The 26,161-nt window shown below is 36.3% G+C and overlaps 1 protein-coding gene across 4 annotated transcripts in view; it reads right to left on the bottom strand.

Moving 5' to 3' along the window:
- ATP8A1 (ATPase phospholipid transporting 8A1) overlaps window positions 1-26,161 on the bottom strand; it is a 238,452-nt gene that overhangs the window by 122,307 nt on the left and 89,984 nt on the right. For all 4 annotated transcript variants that reach the window (XM_079920695.1, XM_079920696.1, XM_079920694.1 and 1 more), the window contains 5 exons: window positions 16,967-17,039; window positions 14,708-14,813; window positions 13,029-13,111; window positions 8,680-8,729; window positions 4,705-4,774 (listed from right to left, as the gene is read on the bottom strand). In XM_079920695.1, coding sequence (XP_079776821.1) covers window positions 4,705-4,774; window positions 8,680-8,729; window positions 13,029-13,111; window positions 14,708-14,813; window positions 16,967-17,039 — 382 coding nt within the window. The remainder of the gene's footprint in view (window positions 1-4,704; window positions 4,775-8,679; window positions 8,730-13,028; window positions 13,112-14,707; window positions 14,814-16,966; window positions 17,040-26,161) is intronic.

Genomic DNA, 26,161 nt, shown 5'->3' on the forward strand with positions numbered 1-26,161 from the left:
GGTTTTATTAGACCAGGAAAAAATAAATCATTTACCTGCAATTACTTTCTCAGTGGCATTACTCATTTTGGGGTCTCCAGTCTCAGGGCTGAGATTTGGAAGCAGACTAATGGAGTATGATTTAGAACCCTTGAGAGAAACAGAACTTAGTGACCTCAGAACAGATGGAATATTCCAGGCTCCGATTATGAATTTCTCTTCATTTTTCAGTGGTGGAATGGGAAGAGGGGCAAAGCAAAAGGAAATGATAATTTCCCCTCATGGCTCCTTTCTGAGAACGAAAGGTATAACTTACAAACTATTTTTTTGAGAGGCTAATGAAATTTTCCATGAAATTAAAATAGGCCATTTTAAAATTAAGAAAATCTTAAAAAAAATTAAAGTCACGAAAACAAAAGTGATACGTAAGAAAGCTAGGGAGATTAAATTCTGCAATGTAGTTAAGCATTCTAGTGGAAGAAACTGATGATCACCCTAAATGGATTTACGTATCTGGTGTCTTAGCCCTTGGCAAGGTAGAAGTGGAAAATCATGGTGGGGTGATGCTGCTGGAGTGGTATGCACTGTCAGATTACAGTCACTTATGTGAAGGGCCTAGGCTTCATGGCCAAGAATTTGTCTTCGGTAAATTTTCATACAAAGCGTTGTTTTCCTGTTCATCTTTTAGTCTGAAGTTCCAGTGCTGCTCTGTCCCTCACCTACAGTGCCTTGCACACGCCAAGTATTCAAAAAATATGTGTGAAATGAACAAAGCACTGATGTAATTCTCAGTTATCCCCAAATTTCAGTTATATGGAATACCACATTATACAGTAAAGCCAAACAAAGGAGAGCTACACAATGAAATTTAAGCATCAATAATAATAAAGTATCAAGTAGGAAAAAAAAAGGTCTTATATAATTACTTAGCTAAGCACTGTAATTTATACTGATGTCATGCAGATAATCTTGCTATAAATTAGCCAGTTACTAATCATCAAGGAATCTGCCCTTGTTGTCCAGCTAAACACCAAGTTGAGATTGATCTGCTGCATGAAGCTGGGGCTGGAATATTTGCTAAAGACATTATACACATCTATATTTAAATACAGACAAACATTTACTGTGTTTATGTGTGCCTTTCAGAATTATCTGCACTTTGCCTCTGCCGTGGTGGTGAATGGCTAGAAATAACTAATTTCAGATGTGGTCTTTTTTGCATATGGCACAGAATTTTATTTCGGGGGCACTTAATTTGAAAATTTGCACTCACTTTAAGGTCCCTAAAGCATTAAGTGTATTACTCAAGTTTCTAATTTCTCTCTTGAATATAAATATTGGAGTAGGATTATTTTCTTGAATAAATTAAATTTTTATTTGTGTAAATGTAACTTTCCCTAAATTGGCTACTACTGCAGACACAACTTGTGTATTGTGTACTTTTCCTTCTTTTTCACTTAAAAATTAACAAAGCAAGACAACCCAATTACTGAAAATCTGGAAAAAAGCAAGAAAAATAAGTCATACACACACACACACACACACACACACACACACACACACACCCACCCCATTTCTTTGTGTGATATTTTAAATGAACTCTTCAAATACTATCTTCCAATTCACTAACTCCATCCTCACCCCTCCAACTCTATCTAGAGCTTATTTCATTTGTTGATGTTTTTTTCTTAAATTTATGATTTCTAATTTATCTTACATGTAACCTATTCTCCCCTCTCTCCCAAATTTCTTTTTGATTAAAAATAACTGTAATTTCTTTATCATGTTGAGCTCTAAACATCCTCTGTCAGAACAGTTTACACAAATGATTTCATCTGGGGTGAGTTTATGATCCAGTTGTTTACATGTTTGTTCTCTCTTCGACATGAGATTTCCTCATGTGCCTCCAAGTTTTGCTCTTGCTCTTTCCTTCTTCACGTGCATTTCAATCTAGTGGTTTTCTGTACTCTCCAGTAGGGGCTTGAATGAGCTTTCCTCAGCTCTTCTCCTGGTTAGGAAGTTTACCAGTATCTTAGGTTTTAAAGAGGGGAGGCTGGCTCCTATCTGCATTTTACAGAAAGTACTATTTGTGCCCATTGTCCCACAGAAACCAAACTCTAGACATTGCTCCCTGATTCCCAACCCAGGGCCTGGGACTCCTACCCATCTCAGCTCAAGACTTCAGTTCAGTGTACCACCTTGATTTTCTATACCTATTTTGGTCTACCTCTGTTTTCTCTTTATACTATATCCATCACTGCTATGATTTTGGAATAAAGGAGGTGCATCAAACTATGAACAGATAATACCATGTTGACTGGAAAGTATTCTTGAAGACTTCTTTTTTTAAATTTTTATTTATTTATATTTATTTTTGGCTGTGCTGGGTCTTCATTTCTGTGCGAGGGCTTTCTCTAGTTGCGGCGAGCAGGGGCCACTCTTCATCGTGGTGTGCAGGGCTCTCACTGTCGCGGCCTCTCTTGTTGTGGAGCACAAGCTCCAGACGCGCAGGCTCAGTAGTTGTGGCTCGCGGGCCTAGTTGCTCCGCGGCATGTGGGATCTTCCCAGACCAGGGCTCGAACCCGTGTCCCCTGCATTGGCAGGCAGATTCTCAACCACTGCGCCACCAGGGAAGCCCTTGAAGACTTCTTAATTGCCTTTCATTACTAAGGTATTCTGTTGCACTTGTCACTGTTGATTATTCACTCTGCCAAGGAATCAACGGACTCCTCAGGCTTTCCTCCAAATTTCAATGTCCTTCCTGAATCCTCTACTTTTCACATTTAGCCCTCCTCTCTTTTCATGCATTATTTTCTCCATATGAGATCTCATCAATCCCCTGCTTTTAGTTTCCAGCTACACTTTTAACTCCTATATCAGCACCCCATATATCTTCCCCTGTGAAATGCAGGTATCTTTGCTCTTATGGCCCAGATGTAGCTCCCAACTCTTTATCTTAGTAAGTGGTATCACTTAGTCTATTTAGTTAGCTAAACAGAAATCTGATAATCCTAGATCATCTTTTCCCTCATCACCCACATGTAATCAATTACTAAGTCCTAACTCTCTGTCCTCTTAATCCTCTCTGCAATTGTCTGTTATAAGGTTTTGATCCTTATCAACTTTTTCTTGGACTGTAGTCAACAGCTTCAACTGCTAACTCTCTATACATCTCTTTTCTGCTTTAAATCACCTTCTAAATGGCATCAGAATGATCCAGAAAGAAAGAACAAGTTCTCGAGCATGAAAAACCCATGCTCACCTTTCTAACCTCACATTCTGCTATTCTCTGCCAAACTGCACATAGTTCTCAAATGCACCTTGCTGTTTTACATGTTTATGCTTTTTTAGTATTCAACCACATATCATAACTAATTTGGGAGCGGCAATAAGCAAGTTAATGTATGCAAACTATCTTCATGATTATTCAAAAAAGAAGTCCAATGTTTGTATTTTTTATTCAGCGCTTTAATGCCCCAAACAAAGTTTCTAGCTGGATTACTCTAAACTAAGAAAAGAGGATGTGGACTGGGTGTAGTTAAACTGGACACATACAAACCGTTTAAAGTGGGAGGTCTTAAGGGCTCTCTTTATTACTTTATCACTTAATGTATTACCACTGGGAGGTGGAAGATCTTTACAATATATTTCAATATTGTATCCTAATCTTCTCTTTATATATATTTCCCTGAGTAGTCTTAAGCTCCTGACAAGTTTTGAGTCTTATCTTCCTAACCCCCAAATCCAGCTGAAAGTCTAGTAGATAAAATGCACGCAGCAAACAAATGTTAGATGTTTGAATCAACAACCAAAGGAATTCTAAAACTACATTCACGAGACACCACGAAATAATTCTACCAAAATTCTTTAAAACCAAGGCATTCAAAAATTACATTTCAATGCTTTAAAACCAAGGCACTGAAAAACATTCTCAACAGGAATTCAAATAATAAGCTTGGGTTTCTTGGTAAGTTCAGTTTCCAAGTTCTATGTAATAAAGCAAGATTGGTGATTATAGTTGAAACTGGAAAGTTCCAAGTTGGTAAGTTACCTGACTACTCCAACTATACTAGGTACCTGGAAAGGATAATTCAAAAGGGAAATATTAACTAATTTTAAGAATTAGAAAGAAAAGGCCCTGGGCAGTAGATTTCTTATATTTCCATGAGTGTAGACATATTTCAACTAGAAAAATTCAGGTAGAATGACTATTTTGTCAATATAACCTACCGATATACCATAGCCAACCAATAGTTAGAAATTCTGTTATAATTAAACCAATGCAAATACAATACAAGTAGTAATCTCCACATGAAGAAATTATAGCAGTAATTGTGATCCATTTTTTCCCCCATTTCTACGGCCTTTAAAAAATTAAATTCAAACTGGTATAGGTCACTACATCTCTAATTCAATTTTAAAATATTTTCCGTATTTAACTGGCTTCTAACATATTTCTAAACAACAAACCTCAAATATTATGTACCAAACATTGAATTATATAAATAACCCAGGCCAAACTTTTTCAAAGCACCAAATTTACCCAGAAGGAATTCCATATTTCACCAGAAGAGGCTGAACACTATTACTATAAAACACTACCCAAAGTGGACGTCAGCAGCTTCAGGCTAAACATCTGTGTTACATTTCCGTAGCAGAATGCTTAACGTATCCATTATAAACCATCGTAAATCAAAACTGTAAAAGACAAAAATAAAAACTTACGGCTCCTTTGCAGTAAAGTCGTAACTTCCCGGATGGAGTGCGAACAATCACTGACATTCTTTTTCTAGCACTGAAAGAAAGAGGTTTTCCACAATGTGTCAGCGTAGTGAGAAGATACACCTATTTGTTTGTCACGTCTCACATATTTTAATACTCCCAGTGAAAAACTAAATTTGACCAAATTATGAGGCCGATCCTTCCACATACACAAACCATCCCCTGGGTGTATAGCTGAGTCCTTTGAAAGTTACATTATGTTTTTTAAGGCACCAGGGTACCATCTGCTTCCCTAGAGGAATAATTTACAAAATAGCTCCCTAGAAACCTGCAAGAGTTAGTATCCACCAGGATAAAGGAGAGCTCTAGTTCAATGTTTTCAGATTTAAAAAATATTTAAGCCAGTATCTTTTTCGATGAATTATTAAAAAGAGAAATGATGATCAATTTTTTTGATATTCAAACATGGCTGATTTACCGTACTTCAAAGAAATTATCTTTTTTTGTCTATATGAACTTTTATAACTTTCACACACACACTGTATTTTATTTTTACAAGAGATAAATAAACTGACACCAAGCATTATAAGTGGATGACCACAACAAAAGCAACAATGATTGCAATTACCAAACACGAAACACTCTCATACTCTGTCATAATATTGACATTCAGTCCAGGAATCCTCCACTGTAACAGCTCCTTTACTTTGCAATGAAAATTGATTTGTGTATTTTTTGCCTCTGAGTCCTTGTGGGATTTTTTTTTTTATTCAAACAGAAAGTCAATTTTAAGTACACATCCAATCACACATAAAGGCAAACACTAGAACTTTAAAAACCCACTTAAGCCTTCATGACTATCATTTTTCAATGATTACTAGCAAACCACTGGCATCATGTAAAAAACCTAATTTATCTTGCAAATTCTAGTTAATGAGCACAAACAATTTAACATTATGTTGGCAGTACAGACAGATAAAAATTGTTAGTCAAACATACAACATCTTTTAATGCATTAGCAAAGAGATTGCAAGTAACAGTGAACAGAGTAAACAGGTATGGCATTGCACAGGATAAGCCTCACTTGGAACTAATTGTGTATAAGCATATTCTCTCCAGAAACCAGGGGTAAAAAAGACTTCTCAAGTGTCTGCGTCTACTTGTGTTACCTTATAACGTTCTGTGGCTAAAAAACTGAGATGAGTGCAATATAGCAGTTAGATTTGGTGTCAGCATACAGCTGGAGTTTCCTTCGGAAATGTCTAGGAGTATTTAGTTCTCTCTTTCTCCATCTCTAATCCCCACTGTATTAATATCTCTGATCTTCATTCCTGTGCTTTAGGACTACCTTTAATTGGGCCCCTTTTTGTAATCACATCCAGGTATTCTATCTCAGCTCTTCATGATTCATGTCTCTCTTAATGCAGCTTTGATGGCATGGTCCCAAACTCATCAACTTTCTTGCTCTTTTCTTCTCCTGGCAAAACTCCCAAATCTTGGGTGAATAGGAACCCTTTCTGTGGTCCATCAGGGTAAGTGGACATTGCTGGAGAAAAGTCACCCAGCCAGAGATTAGTAAACACATGGTCCCAACGTCACTGGGTGCTCCATGCTGCCTCGTCATCTACATTTCTCTAATAAGCTTGCTTGCTCTCTGTCTCCCCACAGGACTATAAGCACCTCTCCATTCCTCAAGTCTCCAATGTGCCCTTGTCATTCCTGACCCTCAGAATTTTTGCAGTCACCTTGACGGAAGCCTCCAACAAGAAATCCCTATTCTTTCTGCCATTAAAACCTGCACATTTATCCACTGTGGACCATCCTCTGTCTTGTTTCTTGTTACCATGGAAGGAACACTTCCTTTCATATCAGAGACCTTCCTTTCACATGCGCTGTGAATCTTCTCTCACCCTGCGTTCCTGGTCATCTCACTCCTAAAGCTGTGCTGCTCTCCCCTGAACTTGCATCTTCTCCTCCTGCAATGGATCCTTCTCATCAGTACTGAAACAGTTCTAGTCTCTCTCCTGAGAAACTCATCCCAAACAACCCTCCCCGCTGAGCCACACACATCCCTTTTCAACGCTCTACTCCCCTTCACAGCTCAACTTCTCAAAACAGTTGCCATCCACAGTTCCCACTCATTCCCCAGTCACTCCCATCTTGCTTCTCTTTCCAGCAGCTGTTGAACCTCTAAGTCCAACAACTACTTTCAGCTTTGTCTTACCTAACCTTGCAGCAGTCTCTGACACAGATGACCACACCCTCCTGGAAATTATCCTCTTCCCTTGGCTTTATGTTCTTACACTCTCTTTCTCTAATCACAGAGCAGTCTCTTTTGCTAATTCCTCTTTGCTAATCAACCCTTAGAGTTACTCGTAGTTCAATCTTCAGCTTTTTTTGTTTCCCTTACTCTATTATTATTTTATATCCAGGAGATCCAACTCACGTTCATGGCCTTTAAATACCATTTACAGGCCAATGACTACCAAATTTATATTTCAGCCATAGGCTTCTATGTGTCAGGCCTCTATAACCAGTTGCCTACCTGACATCTCTATGTATATATATCTCACTGGCATCTAAAACTTAACGATTCAAACATCTCAGCCTCAGCATCTATCCTGTATCCACCATTTGTGTAAACAGTACCTCCATCTACCCAGTCACTCATGCCAGGAACCCTAGCCCCTCCCCCTCTTTTCTCCTGCCGCATCCAATTCATACCAATGGCCCCCTGACATCCCTGCAAAGGGTATCTGCATTCTATCAACTCCACTTTATTTTCTCTACCATCATCCTAGTGTAAACCACTCATGTCTTTCAGAGATTATTTTAATACCCTTAAGCCTCCCCCATCACAGCATCCTGAAAGAGCTGCTAACTTTGCTTTTTTTTCTTTACACACTTACCACTTACATAGTGTTTCTAAGTGTGTGTTCGTAAACAAACATATCCAAATGCTAATTGATACACTGTTTATAATATATTACAGACATAATACAAGTAGGTTTAGGACAAACAGTCACTTTGATGTGGAAAAAAAAAGATGGGGGATACACTTTGAGAATATTCTATGACAGTTAATCATCCAACTTCTTCTTATGCATTTTTCTTTGACCCTTTCAGTGCATATAAGTGAAAAAAACCACAATGTTTAAATAATAAATTAGATCCCATTACTTTTGATATTAACGACTGGCATGTGGTCACTCCTAACCAAGACAGCAACAAATGTTGGCACGGAAAAGAAAATGCCTCTTAGTGTACAGACTTGCCTTATGTAGGAAAAAGTTCAAGAAAAAAAGTGGACACTTATTTCCTTGAACAGCAGCATTACGTCCTGAAGATATTTTTAAGTGTCCCCTGAATGATGACACAATCTTTATAAAGACCCTCTTGTCTGTAGCTGAGGTCATTTTGCCCCAAGAATGTAGGTTAGTTGGGAAACTACATAGTCACGTGGGAATAAAGAGCCCAAAACTCATAGAGATATCACTGACCATAATGGAAGCCCTCTCTTATTTGACCTTAGGAAATAAAGTAAGTAAAATAATCCTTTTGCTTTCTGCCCTTGCCTACTACATGGGAACTGGTTTTATACCTAACAGAGAGATGGGTATCCAATTAGATGTTATAATGAACACTTAATTAGAATGGTGGGTTCCTGACTCTGATTCATTTTCATGCTAAATAAATCTTGGCACCTCTAAGTATAACGATATTTCCAGATCACTGTCTTGGTCCTATACCCCCTACAGTTGTAATGCAGACAGTTATGTTCAAAAATATTTTTATATTGCCTCTAGGAGTAATGCCTTACAAGACTCTGAAGAGTGCTGTTTATGATTTACTTACAGATATGACAATTAAAAATTGCATTGAAGATTTTAATTTAATATTTGGTATAAATAAATGTAGTTAAATAAAAATGGAAGGAAATTTATGTCATACATACAAACCACAGAGCAGATGTTTTACCTGGTGAACTCCAAGACATTGAGCAATTCGTATCTTTCTTCCTGCCCCAGCTATGAAGAAAAGGAAAACTTGATTACATAGAGTTGGCATCTTTGGCTTCTTGGAAATAAACCCTAGTCATGAAATTTTAATGTAAAAAATGTCAACACAAACAAATTGTCTCTTCTGAAATACATCATCTTTAATTGAACTTACTAACTTTTCAAGTTAAGATGGAAGATTGAACATACACATTTAATTTTCATCCTTCCCAAAGCCCCATCAAAACTACAGGAAAAACAAAACAAAAAACACTTCAGAAAGAAACTTGCAATGGCAGGAAAATAAGAGAAGAGAAAATTGCACGAAAAATATGGAAACCAGAAAAGAGATCAGTGAGAAACGCATCCTTAGCAGATACAAGAAGTTTCAAAGCCTGCAGTAGCCACGGAAAAAGCTGAGAACAAACCCGATTTGTACCACATAATTCCTAAGAGGCTGAAGGAAGTGGAATAGCAGGTAGCTCTAGAACTGGGAGGAAAGAGAGGGGCCTAAAATGGGAGGACTGGGCAAGAGCCACTAGAAAAGCAGCTCTGGGCATTGGCTCTTCCTGCATACTGGCAGAAGACCGAGGCTTCGTCTATAGAGGGTAAAACAGAGGCTCTTTCATCTAGAAGTCGACTGGCACACTTGAAGATACAGCACTGTTATCACATTTGTACTAGAGGCTAGGCCCCAATGACCCCAACCCACTTGGCCCCCTACCTTCTGGCAGTCAGACCTTTCCAGGTGGAAATCAGAAAATGAATCTCTGGGGAATTCACAAGACCAAGAGAAGCCCTAAAGGTACAGACAACCACGACTTCCCAAAGGAATCCCACCAGACCACCCCACAGTGAAGCCCAATGTTGACAAACACCCTCATGCTCAGAACGGCCATACCAGCTTTCAAGGTCTTCACTCTTAACCATGAGAAAACCAAAGATTAATAGATATTCAAGGACAGCTATTAACATGGATCATAGATACCCAAAACAAACAGAGCAATTTGGAGGAAAGAGAATTCAAAAAGAAAACATCCATGTCGGCCTGTGGAGTGTCAGGCTCTGGGTTTCTTGATGGACATGAGGGGCTGGTGGACAGGTCCTGGATGCCTCTTCCCTCCATTTCAACACCAGCATGAAGTGGTGTGTCATATGCTTTCTATGGGCATTTTCTGTTGTCTCATTGGAACTGGATTACTGTGGCTTCCTGGTGGCATAAAACTTTTTGCAGTGTTTTATACCTTTGCCAATATTGCTGTACTCTCCAGTATATGCTTTTTAATGGCATTCATGAAGCAAATGAAGAAAATGTTTGAAACAAAAAGATGGCTTGTACAATTGTTATGTGTTTGTGATTATTATTTAGGTCCTGTATACTGCTCTTTGGTGGCATAGGAGGAGACTGGCCTTATGATTCTGCATTTTGAAGCTCTTGTCAAAGATCTGGCATAGTCTATTATACATCCCATATGCAAGTGTTGCAGTAATTAAATGCTGTTCTTTTCTCCTTAGTGGAGAATGGGAAACTCTGGAAAAGAACATTGAAAGTTGATATTTAATTTTTGGTGAAGTATCATTTTCCCATTGCAATAATCAAAACAACTATAATGACAGCTTAAGACCACTTTATATTCCAGTAAAAACCATGTGCTTATTTAAACTGTTAAATGCTTATAATTGTTTAAAAAAGAAAACGTCAAAAAACTATCATTATTCCTCCCAGAGAAGAAACATAAGTACAACACCTGTGAAACAAGAACAGGGTACTATTAAAAAAAAAGAAATATTGAAAAAACAATAAAAGCTTCTAGAAACTCAAAACATGATAGCAGAAATGAAAAGAAAATCAACAGAAGTCTGAGAAGATAACACGGAGGAAAACTTCCAAAAAGTAGAACAAAAAGGCAAAGACATGAAGAGCAGGACAGAAAAGTTAAAAGATGCGTTCAAGAATTCTAAAAAGAGAGAGAAGAGGAAAAAGAGGGAAGGAAAATGAATAGAATCACTCAAGAAAATTTTCCATAATGGAAGGATATTGATTTCCAAATGGAAAAGTGTCCCCTCAGTGCCCAGTACAATGGGTTAAAATATTCTCACTAAGGACACTGTCATGAAATTTCAGAACTTTTGGGACAAGGAACATCCCACAAACTTCCAGAGAGAGAGGGGTGGGCAAGTCACAAAGACTGGAGCCACAGTGGCTTATGACTTCTCAATTAGGTGTACTGGAAGCCAGGAGACAGAAGAACAGTCAAAATTCTTCAGGAAACTGATTTTCCACCCTGGAGTTCTACATTCAGCCAGACTACCAATTAAGTAGAAAGATAGGATAAAAAATGTTTAGACTTGAAAGAACTAAACAAAACAAAACAAAAAACCAAATAACTTTCCATGCACCTTTTCTCAAGAAGCCAATAAAGAATGTGTTCCACAATAACAAGAGTAAGCCAAGAACAAAGAAAATATGGGATCCAGGAAACAGAAAATCTAACACAGAAGAGAGGTGAAGAAAGTCCCCAGGGAGACAGGAGAGCGATTCCTCCTGACAACCACGAGTAAGACTGAACTGTCCACCAGGGCAGCTTGGAGCCCTGAGTCAGGAGCTAAGTTTACTGAAGGCTGTCACTACTGTGACTTCCGCTTCTCTAATAACACCTTTTCAATAGGATGAAATTGACAGAAAATGTGTTCTATCAACACCAGCGAGTTTACTAAGAAAGAAGTTTTGACTTACAGGAAATAGAAAGTCCAAAACAGGAGACAATCAAAAGGAATTCCAAGTGCCAGAGAAGCAGGCAAAACGGGCCCAGACCAAGGAGAATGGAGGACTTCTGGAGGGATGTCTCAGGGAAACAACTACCCACTGGCACATTATCTGGTGTAATTGTACCCATAAAAGTGCACTAAGAAGGTATGGAACAATTAGTAGTAGGTAGAAAATCAAGCAGTTGGAAAAAAGACAAGAGATTCATGTTTAGAAAATAAAGAAAAAAATTTATTTTCAGGAGATAATTTTGTATCTGGAAAGACAATATTAAAAAAAAGAAAATAGGGACTTCCCTGGTGGTGCAGTGGTTAAGAAATCGCCTGCCAATGTAGGGGACACGGGTTTGAGCCCTGGTTCAGGAAGATCCCACATGCCGCGGAGCAACTAAGCCCGTGCACCACAACTACTGAGCCTGCGCTCTAGAGCCCATGAGCCACAACTACTGAGCCTATGTGCCACAACTACTGAAGCCCACTGGCCACAACTACTGAAGCCCAGGTGCCTAGAGCTCATGCTCCACAAGAGAAGTCACCGCAATGGGAAGCCCGCGCACCACAACAAAGAGCAGCCCCCGCTCGCCGCAACTAGAGAAAGCCTGCACGCAACAACGAAGACCTGACGCAACCAAAAATTAAAAAAAAGTATGCATTCCTCTGTGTCTGATTTTTTTTCCCCAGTATAATGTTTCTGAGATTTATTAAGGCTCTTGATGAACAGATATTTTACTCTTTTCTATTGTTTAGCTATTCCATTGTATATTACAATTTGTTCATCCATTCGCCTAGTAATGGATATTTGATTTGTTTCTAGTTTTTGGCTACTCTAAATACAGCTGCTATGAACATTCCATGACACATCTCTCTGTGGACATATGCTTTCACTTCTCCTGGTTAAGTATGAGTAAAACTGCTGGGCTGGGTACATGTTTGCCTGTGTTGGAAAACTCTAAAAGGATTTCCAAAGGGATTGTACCATCTTACACGTCTACTAGCAAAAACAGGTGATCTACTTGCTCTGTGTTTTCGTTCACATTCGGTGCTGCCAATGTTTTTAATTTTACCTTTTGTGTGGGTATGCAGTAGTATCTCATTGAGACTTTAATTTGCATTTCCCTGATGACTGATGATGTGTTCTCACGTGCTTGGCCATCTGTATATCTTCTTTCGTGAGATGTTTGTTCAAGTCTTTTGACCATTTAAAAATCTGGGTCCAAATACTTGTTTAATCAAATACTGTAATATAATTATAATACTATTGGGAAGGGATGGTGAGTCAAGAGAAATAACTCCTCATTTAATATAACTGAATAGAAAGTCAGTAGATATGTCTAAAATTGAAGAATCAACACATATATCATTAATCAAACATTAAAAAATATATATAAGATGTGTAAATGTCCGAAGAAATAGCTAAAAGAATAGAAAGTTTTTGCTTCTGGGGAGGAGAACTAGAGTTGGGAACCTCTATTCTATTTTGAGCTTCTTTGGTATTATTTTATCTTTGAAGCTAAGCATATGTATTACTTTGATAAAAAACAGACTTAAAAATAAATAACTTACTGAATCTATAATCACTGAGTCAGGTGTTCTTCCAGTGAAAACAAAATTCAGTTGCTTGGCTGCCCTGACCAAGGCTCCTTCATCTGTTTTAGGAAAACAGGACAAAGCAAATATACAGTGAAAAAAAATTACCCCCAATACGAGAGAAAGACACTATTGCAATCCAATTTTCTGCTTAATTTTAAAAAGAATTAAAATTCTTTTTATTCTGGCTCCTTTTACTGAAATCCACTTCTTTTAAAATTATATGACAATGCCAAAGGAATGAGTAGAATGATCTTAAGAATCTGAGACACATATAGACCCCAGAGTCATATTTCTGAAGATTAAGTTTCACTGTTAGCCAAACATACCTAAGAAGGATAATTAAATATACCCCTTGGTCCAGCATATTCTCTGGAAAACTTTTCTCAAAATGAATGATGCATAAAAAAATGAGGAAATCCTACATTTGCCAACAACATGGATAGACATGAAGGCATCATGCTAAGTGAAGCAAGCCAGACAGAGAGAGAAAAATACTGTATGATCTCACTTATATGTAAGATCTAAAGGGAAAAAAAAGAAAACAAACCCCAAACTCATAGAAAAAGAGATCAGATGTGGTTAGCAGAGGTGGAGGGTGGGAGAAGGGGCAACTGGAGAAAGGTGATCAAAATGTACAAATTTCCAGTTATAAGATAAGTAAGTACTAGAGATACAGTGATATATGTAAATTATTTCTTAATAAAACTGGAAAAAATGAATGGCATGAAATTGCCTTAAGTTTTATCCTTTTCTTCCTAAAATGTTTAATGTAGAAAAACTAATACTATTAATGTTGAGGGGTCAATTTAAATGGATATAAATGAACTGATGCTTTGTTGTATTATATATTATTCACTTACATCACCCTGTTACATCAGACCTTCTTGTTTCTTAGGGAAGGGTGTGGGATAAAACATTCACATAGTTTCTATCTCAATGATATGAGATGTATCTTTTGGTTTTTAGGAATTTGGTACATTCTACAAGGGAGAAGGTGCTGGTTGATAATACAGTTTAAAACACTTATTAAAAAAGTTCCCCAAAGTGTCTTCATTCTTTCCTGAAATCTTACAATCATCAAATTGACTATTTACCCAATTTTTCATTGAAAATAAGCCTAAGTATTAAATAATGATAACTGTGCTAATACATATTTTATGGAATCCCTTCAAATGTGTAAAACTTTTCTCATCCAAATAAATACACAACGAACTCCCTGATTATCATTTCCAAGAGAAGACAGCAAAATTGGTATTCTAAAATGCGCTCTATTTAAGCAAACAGATCTTCCTTTTCCTGTCTGCTTATGTGCAAAAACAGTTTATGACTAACAGTTTATTCTTAGTTATTTATAAAGAAGGGAGAATTTACTATGTGTATATATAAAGTACCATTTTTTTTACTTGTATGAATTTTGTTATTCAAATTTACATGTAATTTATGCCATATAACAAATGTTACACAAAGTTATATATTTTAAAATATATATATTTAATTTTGAAAGCCAAGGTTTATCTAATTAGTAAATAAAATTTGTAATCTGAAAAACATAACTTGTTTATTTTACTTCCTCAAATTAAATTTTTCTGAACAATCTCAAATTTCAGAACAATTTTCCAGCAAGCAATACCTCACAATTGCTTCATTTGTACCTGGAGATGCTGCCTGGTAAATAATCTTATCACCTTCCCGCTCTGGTACTGCTGTGTGACAAACTGCCATCATTGTAAGAAATTCACATATTATAGGTGCAGTTGGCTGTAAGAAATAAACACATAATTTAGCCACTTTCGTTTAAACATTTGACACTAATGATAGTAATACTACTTCATGCATATTTACTAAGAGTGCAGCTGTTAAATATTGAAGGTGTGGAAGTCAACAACTATTATGAAGAAAAAATATTTTTAACTAAAATCATTCATTCGTGCACCCTCTCATTCCTTTTCTAAACATTTATATAAGACCACTTTTTCTTGTTAAATAGAAACCGTATAGCGAAAAAGGCAGATATGGTTGAATCTTGTTATTAAGGACGGGAGAGAAATTCTAAAATGTTCATTTACCCGGTTCTAATTCCTGATCAGATCTAAATTTTAGGCATCTACTCTTACTGTGGTTCCACTACTTTGGGTTGAGGTGACGATGGCAGGGGATTCCTCTGTAAGGTTTGTCCTCTCTTTTTGCAAAAATGGCAACCTTAACCTGATACACGTTTTACTAAATAAAAAAGGATTGATTGAAAAGTCCTTTATACAATGGACTCTCATGGCCTGAGGAAGACAAGATCCTTTCTGCAAGAAAGCAGTCAGATTTTTAAAATTAAACATCTTCTTGTCTGGTACCTGATGAAGAAAAATGTCATTCGAATTAATAAAGGAAAAATATTCCTCTATGCTCTTGGACCAAAAAAGTGAAATGACTGGAAAGGTAAATCAGAACATTATTTGAAAAAAAACTGTGTTAAGCCTCGAAGAGCAGACAAAACAGACAAGGTCCCTGATATGTGAAGCTTTGACTAGTGCGGAAAACAGAACATAAATAGTATGCAAGCATTATTTATTTATAGTGTGAAAAGAGTTTCAAAGGATAAATGTGCAAATATCATATAATATGATATAGGCCAGTCTGTGGTTGTTCTCATGACAATGTGATTTTTAAGCTGCTGAAGTTTTAGCCTCATGAAGAACTAAGCACAGTTTTCCAACAAGCAGGAATCACACATGACTGAAAAGGTCCTAAAGGAAGAAAGAATGAAGTGTGTTTGAGAAAATAAAAGAAAGCCAGTGTAGCCTGAGGAGAAAGAAAGGAAGGGTAGCTCCACGTGAGGCCGGAGACTTAGGCAGGGGCTGGACCATGTAACTTTGTAAGTTGAGAGGGAAGCCCTCTGGCATGGTTTTAAACAGGAGAGTGATGGGACTTGATTTACATTTGCATCATTCCAGCTGCCACGTGCAACAAGAACTGGAGGGGGTAAAAACGGAAACAAGGAGAATGGTTAGGAGGCTGCTGTAATCCACCTGGAGGATACCAGTAGTCTGGACTGGGGTAGAGAAAGTGAGAATGAAGTGAAGAAGACATTTAGGATATATTACAGAAAGTCATATTGACAAGGGCTTAGTGACTCATTACAGATCTGGAGATGGAGGGGAAGGAGGTATCAAAAGCAACCCTAAGTTCCTAGAATGAGTAATAAGACAGTTAGTTGATGGTGCAATTTACTGAACCTGAGAACACAAGAGGGAAGAGGTGGGCCTAGGTCTAGATTTTGTGCATCTGGAAGCTCATGCTTTGTTGAAGGCAAAAATAACCACATGAACACATTGCTAGGGCCCTGCCCAGGGGCAGAGGTGGTAAGTCCATCAGTGCTAGGAAGGGACTAGGTTTTGGGGTGATGAGCATGAGTTCAAGTTCTGACACACTGAGCTTGAAGCGATTGTGAGAAAAAATTGGGGGTTTAAACTTAGGAGACCATATCATTTGATCGGATGGAATTTTAGTTAAGTATCAGTAACTTTCATAAGTGGAATGTTCACATTGGGTGGCAGATGTCCGAAGTTCTTATTGTATAGATTTAGCACTGGCCAGTAATTCTGAGCAGGAAATTCATTTCTATAGATGTTTTGAAATTGTTAACAATGAGTTGTTTCATACAAATAGAGTTCTAGAATTAATATATAATATTTTAAAAAAACAGAATGTTGATTAATGACAATTGTTAAAACTAAATTTCTAACAACCATGAATTCATGTTGGCCAAGTAAAAAGAATTTAGAGATAATAGATTTTGCTAATTATTAGAAATGATCATGAAACTAAAAAAAGGAATATTTAAACATGGAAGATAATTCAGAGAAACACTCATTAGTTTTCATTTATTAATGAAAAGATAATAGTATTATGTTGCTTACATGATTATTTTGGAGGTTTTCCAGCAATGATGAATCACTAAATGTTTTTTCATCTCCAAACTGTGAGCTCTGCCTAAAGGGGAAAAAAATTGGAGCAAACTTGGTTCATTTATACAAGCCCACTGATCTGTTTGTAAGTTACTTTTTAAAAAAAATTTTGAATTTTATTTTATTTATTTTTTTATACAGCAGGTTCTTATTAGTCATCCATTTTATACACATCAGTGTATACATGTCAATCCCAATCTCCCAATTCATTCCACCCCCACCCCCACCCCCACCAGCCGCTTTCCCCACTTGGTATCCATGTAAGTTACTTTTAAAATAAATCATTATGCCTGCAAACTCTTAATAGATTAAATATAATTTAGTCTGCACTTCTAAATAAGACATCACAGACTTCATGACTGAATCATAAAATATTTTCAAACATTCTAAAATGTGAAAGTTTTTTGCAGTGTAATGAGTCTTTTACAGTTCATTTTCCTGGGGTAAAATCATGTTGTAGTCACATGAAATTTAAAAAAATTAATTTAAAAAAAGTAACAAAACTGCTGAAATACCTGGAATTGAAATTTTCTACTTCCAAAATTTTTCCAAGTTTAAAAATTTTTGAGAATTAATGGAGGTATTATAAAAAATAATATCCTTTTACTTTAGCCATGAGAAATTATTTGAAGTGACTAATACCACATGATTATCATATGAAACTAAAATATGAATAAACTGTTTACATATTTCATCAACATCTATCTATCACTAACAAATACCTGATATATTTATGTACATATCACATTTACTCTGTATATAAGGAGAACAAACCATAAAAGTGCATGGGGTTTTGTATTGTGGTTGTCTTCAGATCAGCAAACATGAACTCCATATGAAACAAATCAAATCAGAATTGCTTCTATAACCTAGCTATTACTAGTCTCATAGCCATGCGATTTAATATCAAAATGCTGAGATTCGAAGGAAGGACAAGAAACATTTACGTGGAAGTGTCAAACCCCAAGGGTATACTTTTCAATGTTCAGTGAAAATATTATAGATCTAAAGCTTTTGTGCACAGATGGAAATATCAGAAATCGCTGAGGAAAAAATAACATGTTCAATACTAAATAATTGTAATCCAGAAAGCTTTTAATCACAGTTTTTACAGGTTACAAAGAGTATTATCAGTGTCAGTGTCCCAAATATCAAGAGTTTCATATTTTAAAGCCAGCTGCTTGAAAGGAAGGAGAAATCATTAAAAAAAAAAGAGTGTGAAATCATTGAACATAAACCATATTGTCAATATATGTATTTTACCCATAAACCAAAGAAGGAAGTTAGAGTGTTTATAGTAAAATATGTCTTTATTTACATGTAATAGTCTGGTCTATTAATTCTCAAAATTGTAATATAATTCAGCTTTATTAGCATGTAGTAGATCAGAATTTTCAAAAACATCAGTGGGAGACAGAATAAACACATTATGTTTCATTATTATTACTACTACTATTATTTCTCCTCCTCCTCTAGTTTTAAAGATGAAAGGAAAAAAATCCAAGAACTTTTAAACAACTTATCAATGGGTGGACAGAAAAAAATTAACATACATTTCTCCTCCAAGTAATTCTCATTTCTTAAAAATAGTTAATTATTCAAGTCTCTATAAAATTTCCCTATTATTTATAAAATGTATTATTAATAGTTCTTAGTTATACTTCCCCACTTTTTATTAGATAATAATTATTGAAATGTCAAGGAATATTCACAGTAACATCTTTCATGTGGAGATCTATTTTCCCTCTAAAGAATTCCAGGCTAAAAGCCTTTATAAATCTGAAGATATGTCTTATTAATCTCACCAGTAATTCTTTCATTTCATAAATCACAGTTAACACAATTGATAAAACTTTCAAATGTTTTATAACAAATAACACTAGATATGCAATTGAAATATTTATTAATACATGGACACATCCTGCCCTCTATTCATCAGTGAAGCCTTCTGACAAGGATAATGCTAAATAACTCTTCTCCCAGGAAGCAGCTTCCTTTCCAGGATCATAAAAACCACCAGCAATTCATCTGCTAATCACATAGCCTGCGTTGGATAACTCAGGCATGGAGCTCTCACTACCCCTCTCCAAAATCTCACAAAATGTTCACTTTTAGTAAAAGTAAACAGATAAAATTAGGAAGCTCGAGTCATTGCAAAATAAGGACCAACTGCATTAAATGTAAAATAGTTTTAACTGTTAGTTGACAAAGCTATATGAATCTGGAAACTGCTCACAAATAAAAGTGCAAGCCAACATCTACATTTTGTTAAAATTTTCCATAGAAGTTTTCAGGTGACACTTTGCCTCAAAAGGAGACAAAGAAATTATGGTGTTTTGCAAAAAGTAATAAGGCAGGGGTTGTAACATTAAGGTAAAGAGAAAACTGAGCAGTTAACCCACAATGTCATATAATTTGCAGCTTCTTGTAGGCTGATTTAAAAGCTGTGATACATTGTAAATAATTATTTCCTGATCATCCTAATATGAAGAATCTATTTTTGTAGCAATAAAAATTGAGAAGATTCAGAATTTTATGAATAAATATAAATTAGAATAAATATGGCCTAATCAGCATTAGTTACTTTCTTTTTTTTTTTTTTTTCCTTTGGCTGTGCTGAGGGGCATGTGGGATCTTAGTTGCCTGACCAGGGACTGAACCCTTGCCCACTGCATTGAAGTGCGGAGTCTTAACCACTGGACCGCCAGGGAAGTCCAGTATTAGTTAATTTCATACATGACAGTGTGGACTATGAAATCATGTCAACAAGAGAGTCATCAGAAAAAAAGGAAAAAAGTTCAAGCCATACCTTTTACCTTAAACCAATGGGTGAATGACTTAATAAAAGTACTAAAGTGAAAAATAATTATTTTTAACTAAGTTAAAAAATAACTTAGGAGTAGAAAAGGCCTAAGTATTATACATGATTCAGAAAACAAAACAAATAAAAAAATCTGACTGTATAAAGCTAAAACATTTCTGCATAGCGAAAACTATTGCAAGCAAAGTCAAAAGTCAAATGACAAACTGGGAAAAAAAATATTTCCAACACATATAATGAAGGTTATTTCACTTAAAATAAAAAGGACTCGTAGAAACCAATAATAAAACAATCAACAATGCAGTAGAACAATGAGCAGAGGATATAAACACACAGTTCACAAAGAAGGAAATCCAAGTGGCTTTAAATGTACATGCAATTTTACCTCATAATGAGAGAAATGAGATTTAAATTTATGAATTTGGCAGAAATAAAGTTTGACAGCTCTACTGCTATGATTATGGGAAAACAGTTAAACCATCTATCATTGGTGAGAATGAAAATTGGTGCAATTTCTAAAAAGGGGTATTGGCAATTTCGATCAAAATTTAAAATGCATGTAATCCTTTGATCCAGAAATTCCAGTTCTAAGAATTTACACTACCTGGTGCAAAATGCTGTACGACCAAATTCATTCTTTGCAGCGCATTTTTAATAGCAAAAGATTAGAACTAACCCAAAGTTTATTAGGATTGTTGCTTAAAAACACTGTGGTACATCCACATAACAGAACGCTATACAAAAAATGGGAGGCTCTCCATGGACTATGGACAAATCTCAAAGATGCACTATCAAAGGAAAAGCTGGTACAAAACAGTATGTATAGTATGCTTCACTTTCTATAAAAATATGAGAGAAAAAAATACATGCATGTATATGAGTAGAGTAGATGTGGAAGGATACACCTGAAATTGGTTACATTGGCTGCCTTCAGGAGGGGAAATGGAGGTTAGAAGACAGGTAAGGGAGGGAAACCTTTCCCTCTTTACATCCTTTGAACTTGTAACATGTTAATGCATTATGAACTTAAAAAAAAATCAAATTTAAATTAAAAATAAAAAACCACAACAAAATCTATGTCAGAACAAAATCCAATCCTGTCAGCTGAAATATATACACATCCTACATACAAACTAGATGTATACCTTATATACATATACACGCTACACACATGCACACATGGGAAGACAAAGGCAGTCTGACTGCAAAGCACTGTTTTTTGAAAGGATCTACACCTTCTGCTTTTGAATGGTGCTACTGTTCCAAGTCAAAATTCCTTAGAGGGAGATTTTCAGAAATGAATTTGTTATTCAGTATCAGGTCCAGTCAAGTCCAAGAATATGAACAAGCGATTGAATTCAATTATAATATTTTTGTTAGACACCGGTTTTGACCAAAGTAATGAGATCTGCTTTTCTGTGTGGTTCAAAGTATTTCTGAAGGCAATTATAAAAGAGGAGTTCCAAAAACGTTTTGTGAAATGGTTGCTTCATTGGAATAAATAAATTACCTGTCAAAGTGCCTACTTTGAAGACCAACACTAATTTGGATGTGTTAGATCTCATTATTATACAGTCACACCTGGAAGAATGTTTTAGTGAGCCTAACGATTGCAGCAGAATAAATAAATACCACTCATTCCATACATAATTACAGACCAAAACGAAATGAGAAAATAAGACCAGAAAATGGTACTATCCACTGATACCGTGATAATACTAAAAACCACAGTGAAATGACTAAGCACAGAACACTTTAAGGTAATCCTCCTGGAGAATCACCCTCGCTAGCACTAACTTAAGGAAAAACAACAACTATCAGAAAGAATAATGAGAAACCATACCAAATAGTTAAGAGAAAGTGAAATAATATGTTATTTGGGATTTGCCTCAAAGTAATAGTGAGGGGAAATATAGACGAATTGAAATTGGATTTGAGTACGTATTATTGAAGCGAGTGAATGAGTACATCTGTCTCCTTCTGTTTATGCTTGATATTTTCCACCAAAAAATTAGAAAAAGAAAAAAAATGTAATGAAATATACAGTTTTGGAAAATAAGTGCATCTTAGGGCTGCATGGATGTTGATAATAAGCAGATGTTTTTGTGCATTCCTCTAAATATTGATACTATCTGTCTAGAGAATGGTAGTTTTTTAATAGAAATGAACTAATCTATAAGGTCATATGTTAGCTGATGGTGCTTGGCAATAATAAGAAACCCATACCAATTCTGGAGTAAGTGGTTACTGGCTGGGCAATGATTTCATCTCTGTAAACTATTTATACTAATAGATTTAAGTGAGTAGAGCTACAGCCATCATCCAATTATTTTTAATGTCAAGAAAGTGTTTTTGAAACATTATAGATTTGCCTTCAAATTTGACTAAATGTAAATATGTTAAATAATCTACACACACTTAAGTGTTAACTGTTATGTGTTTTTTTTTTTTTTTGGCGGTACGCGGGCCTCTCATTGTTGTGGCCTCTCCCGCTGCGGAGCACAGGCTCCGGACGCGCAGGCCCAGCAGCCATGGCTCACGGGCCCAGCCGCTCCGCGGCATGTGGGATCCTCCCGGACCGGGGCACGAACCCGTGTCCCCTGCGTTGGCAGGCGGACTCTCAACCACTGCGCCACCAGGGAAGCCCTGTTATGTGTTTTTTAACTTGGTATTTTTGTGGCAAATATGGTTCACATAGGGTAGTAAAATATATAGTACAGGCCTCAGGTTTTATATGTGGAATCAATGAACTTCACATTGAAAGGGGAAGCTGCTGACTGTCAGACAAGAATAAACTTTCAAATTTTGGATTAATATAGTCAGCTACACTCTCCAGTTTATCCCTGAAGACGAGCAGCATGAAGATATGGCCAGGTACCTGGAGCGTAGGATTCAACCAGGATAACACTTTCAATCTTGGTTTCACTGGCAACATGAAACCAAGTGTATCAGATTAGGCAGATGCCAGATTTAGGATTGTGCAAAGTTGTGTCCCCCCATGCTAACTTTTCTCAAGTCGGTCAGTTAAACTTTACTTGCTCTTGCTACCTTAACAAAACAAGAAAGAAAGAAAAAATAAAATAACAGATAGTAAGGATATCTTTTGCTCTAAAAGCAGATATTTTTGAAGCCTGTCGGATGTAATATAACCAGCACCTACTTCATAACCAGGCTGAGAGAGGTTTTAATTCTTTCTCCCATGTTTACTGGTTGTATACTTTGGGGCAAGTTACTTATTAGCTTCTTTGCCTAAATTTCACCAACTTTAGAATGGTCATGTCAATTTTAACTCTTCAAATATGTCTTGAAGATTGAGCGAGAGACACCAGAGCTAACACTTTCTGTGAGCTTACTATGTCCAGACACTATTCTAAGCACTTTAAAAACGTAATTCTCTTAATCTTCACAGCCTCCCTATGATGTCTACATTCTACCAGATGAGGAATCACAGGCATAGAGGTTTGGTAATTGGTTCAAGGGCACCAGTAGGATCAGGAATGTGAACTCTGGTAGTCAAAATCCGAAGTCTGTATCCTTGACAACGGTATAGGACCAAGGACACAACTAAAGTTCAAGTAGTATCTATTCCTTCATCTTTGCTGCCTACAGGTAACTACTGGATAGATCAGGAATCCAAGAATATATTTAAAATAAAGCTTACTTTATTAGAAAGTTGGCAAAGCCTTCCCTTTTATTTTAAAAAAGTATCATGAATATCTAAGTTTATATGTAACTGCAAGTGGAATGGTACAAAAATTTATGAAAAAGCTGGCATTTTTTAATTTGGAGTTACCTAGTTTAGAATATCAAATTTCCCAAAGGGGGGGGGTGTTTTACAAAAAGAACTTGTTAAACAGATAAAATAACATCTTCTCTTTCCAATAGTGATAAAATCATGAAACAACCTCTATTGAAAGTAGGATATTTTAAATGACCTGAATAAACAACAATTTTTAACATTTCCATCCAATCTTAAGAAAAATATGATGAAGGTAATTTCCTTCTCTTAATATGTGAGTTACCTTAGAAAAATATATATTAATCCTACACTCATGAACAGTGTTTAAAATTAATAGAATTATGTTAATTCTACAGAAAAGCAACAAGATATAGTCAAAATTTTAACTATGTTCTCAAAAGATTAAATAAAAGGGAATATCTACATCATTAAACTTGAGTTACCCACCAACAGTAAGATGCTTTGGCACATTTAAAAAATACTAAAAATTATTTGGTTGTGGGTAGGTGTCAAAATGTATGATACTCCAAGCAATGAGCTTAAATATAATGATTCATCAGTTATCACATGAACCAAACAGCTGCCTCTGTCATTAACCCTAGGTAGTATGAGGTTTACTGCAAATTGTTACTAAATTTCCACTTTACTGAAATAAAATCCAAGTTGAAAAATACGGCTTAATCATAAAATACATGTGTAATCTGAAAATAGAAATGTAGCCACATATAAAGCCATGTTTTCTAGAGTTACCAGCATTAAAGGAACCTGTTTTCTGAAATTTCACTTGCCACCAAATCATGATGAATTATCAAAATAAACTTACACCATTCTAAATAAAAATGTAAATCCATGGGGGGATTTTAAGGTAAGACCAAAAAAACCCAATACATACTGAAATTAACGCTATAAAATGCTGTATTTAACAATTCTAAAAGTAATTCTATTCCCGTTAACTCTAGTCCTTGGCAGCATGGTTTTCCAACATTTGTTCCAGACATTTAATTTTAAAAAATGTTTATTTTCCAGCCTCTAAACAGCTTTAGTAAATTAACAAAAATAAATGTAAAGGAAATTTTCCACTCTGTGGGTGTGTTTCAGTAGCAGCTTTTTGTAGCTCTGTAGAGTATGTAAATAGTGGCAGAAGGTGGCAGTGCTGAGCTAAAAAGAAAAAGAAAATTGCTCGAGCTGTAGCTGAATCTTAGGTAGTCCACAGCCCAGGGACTCTGAGTTGATCATCACATATTTTATTACAGATACATAGCTCTATAAAACTCTAGCAAGCCTAAACTTTGAAAGAAATGTTTATAAAATGACTAAAGGTTATTTGATAGGAAATCAGGGATATTCAACAGATTTTAAGGAATACTTTACAACGTTGTCACCCTGCCTGGTCAGTAATTTTTTCAAAAGTAGTGAAATGTGTCTAACAAAACAATAAAATGCAAACCTTTTAAGGGGATCTATGAGACAGAAAGGTCCATGCAGCTTACCATTCATCAGGAGAGCAGCCATAATCCTCAGGTTCAGGGACATGGCTTCAGAAAGCAAGAGGAGGGACAGAAAGAAAGGACAAAATAATCACAGAAAGGCTGGAAACATAAAAGCATGAATAAGGGAAGCACTGAGAGACAGATCTTGAAAAACTTAAGAAAATAAACTTTTAGTTAATTTTGAAAGAATGGCAGTTAGTACAGTAAGTATGATTTATGGTAACTAAGCAGATTTACAAAGTTATTCTTTAACTGGATAGTCAACTTGCTCCTTCACCATGAAATTTCTTGATTTTATGCAGAGAATTCAGTATTCAGTAGGAAATATTGAACTTAATAGTTTAAATATATGCTAAAGCCAATGGAAAATTAATCACATATTGCATAATCAGAATAAATGGTTTAATGAAACAAACATGTTAATACCTAAGAACACAAACTATCACACTGATAAAATCTGCCAAGTATTGAAAACATTTCAGAAGTAAATCTGACTACCATGAGGGGATGGTTCTTTTTTTTTTTTTTTTTTTGCGGTACGCAGGCCTCTCACTGTTGTGGCCTCTCCCGTTGCGGAGCACAGGCTCCGGACGCGCAGGCCCAGCGGCTATGGCTCACGGGCCCAGCCGTTCTGCGGCATGTGGGATCTTCCCGGACCGGGGCACGAACCCACGTTCCCTGCATCGGCAGGCGAACTCTCAACCACTGCGCCACCAGGGAAGCCCGAGGGTATGGTTCTTTAAAGAGTTATATTAAAGTAAAAATCAACTGTATTGCTATAACTAAAGGGGACCAAGCAAAAACACTGTGTCAAAGTTCTGCCAAGTCGTACTGCTGTTGTACAGCAGCCCTGGATCTCATACCTGGAGACGGGCTTGTACTTCTCAACTCAGGCAGCTTTTGAAAAGCCTCAGAGCTCAAGGGTTAGGTTCGCTCTCCCTGGGTGTGGTCCAGCCCTGGCAGATGCTGAGAGCTATTCAGACTGTGATGAGGTGAGCAGCAGGTGACCCACATACCTGTTACTTATTCTGTCTGCATGAGTTTCCCCAAGATCATTGCTCCAGCGGCTCTGGTGCGTATGTTCTGTCTGGTTATCT

The sequence above is a fragment of the Stenella coeruleoalba genome (assembly GCF_951394435.1).
Source record: "Stenella coeruleoalba genome assembly, chromosome: 4".
Lineage (NCBI taxonomy): Eukaryota > Metazoa > Chordata > Mammalia > Artiodactyla > Delphinidae > Stenella > Stenella coeruleoalba.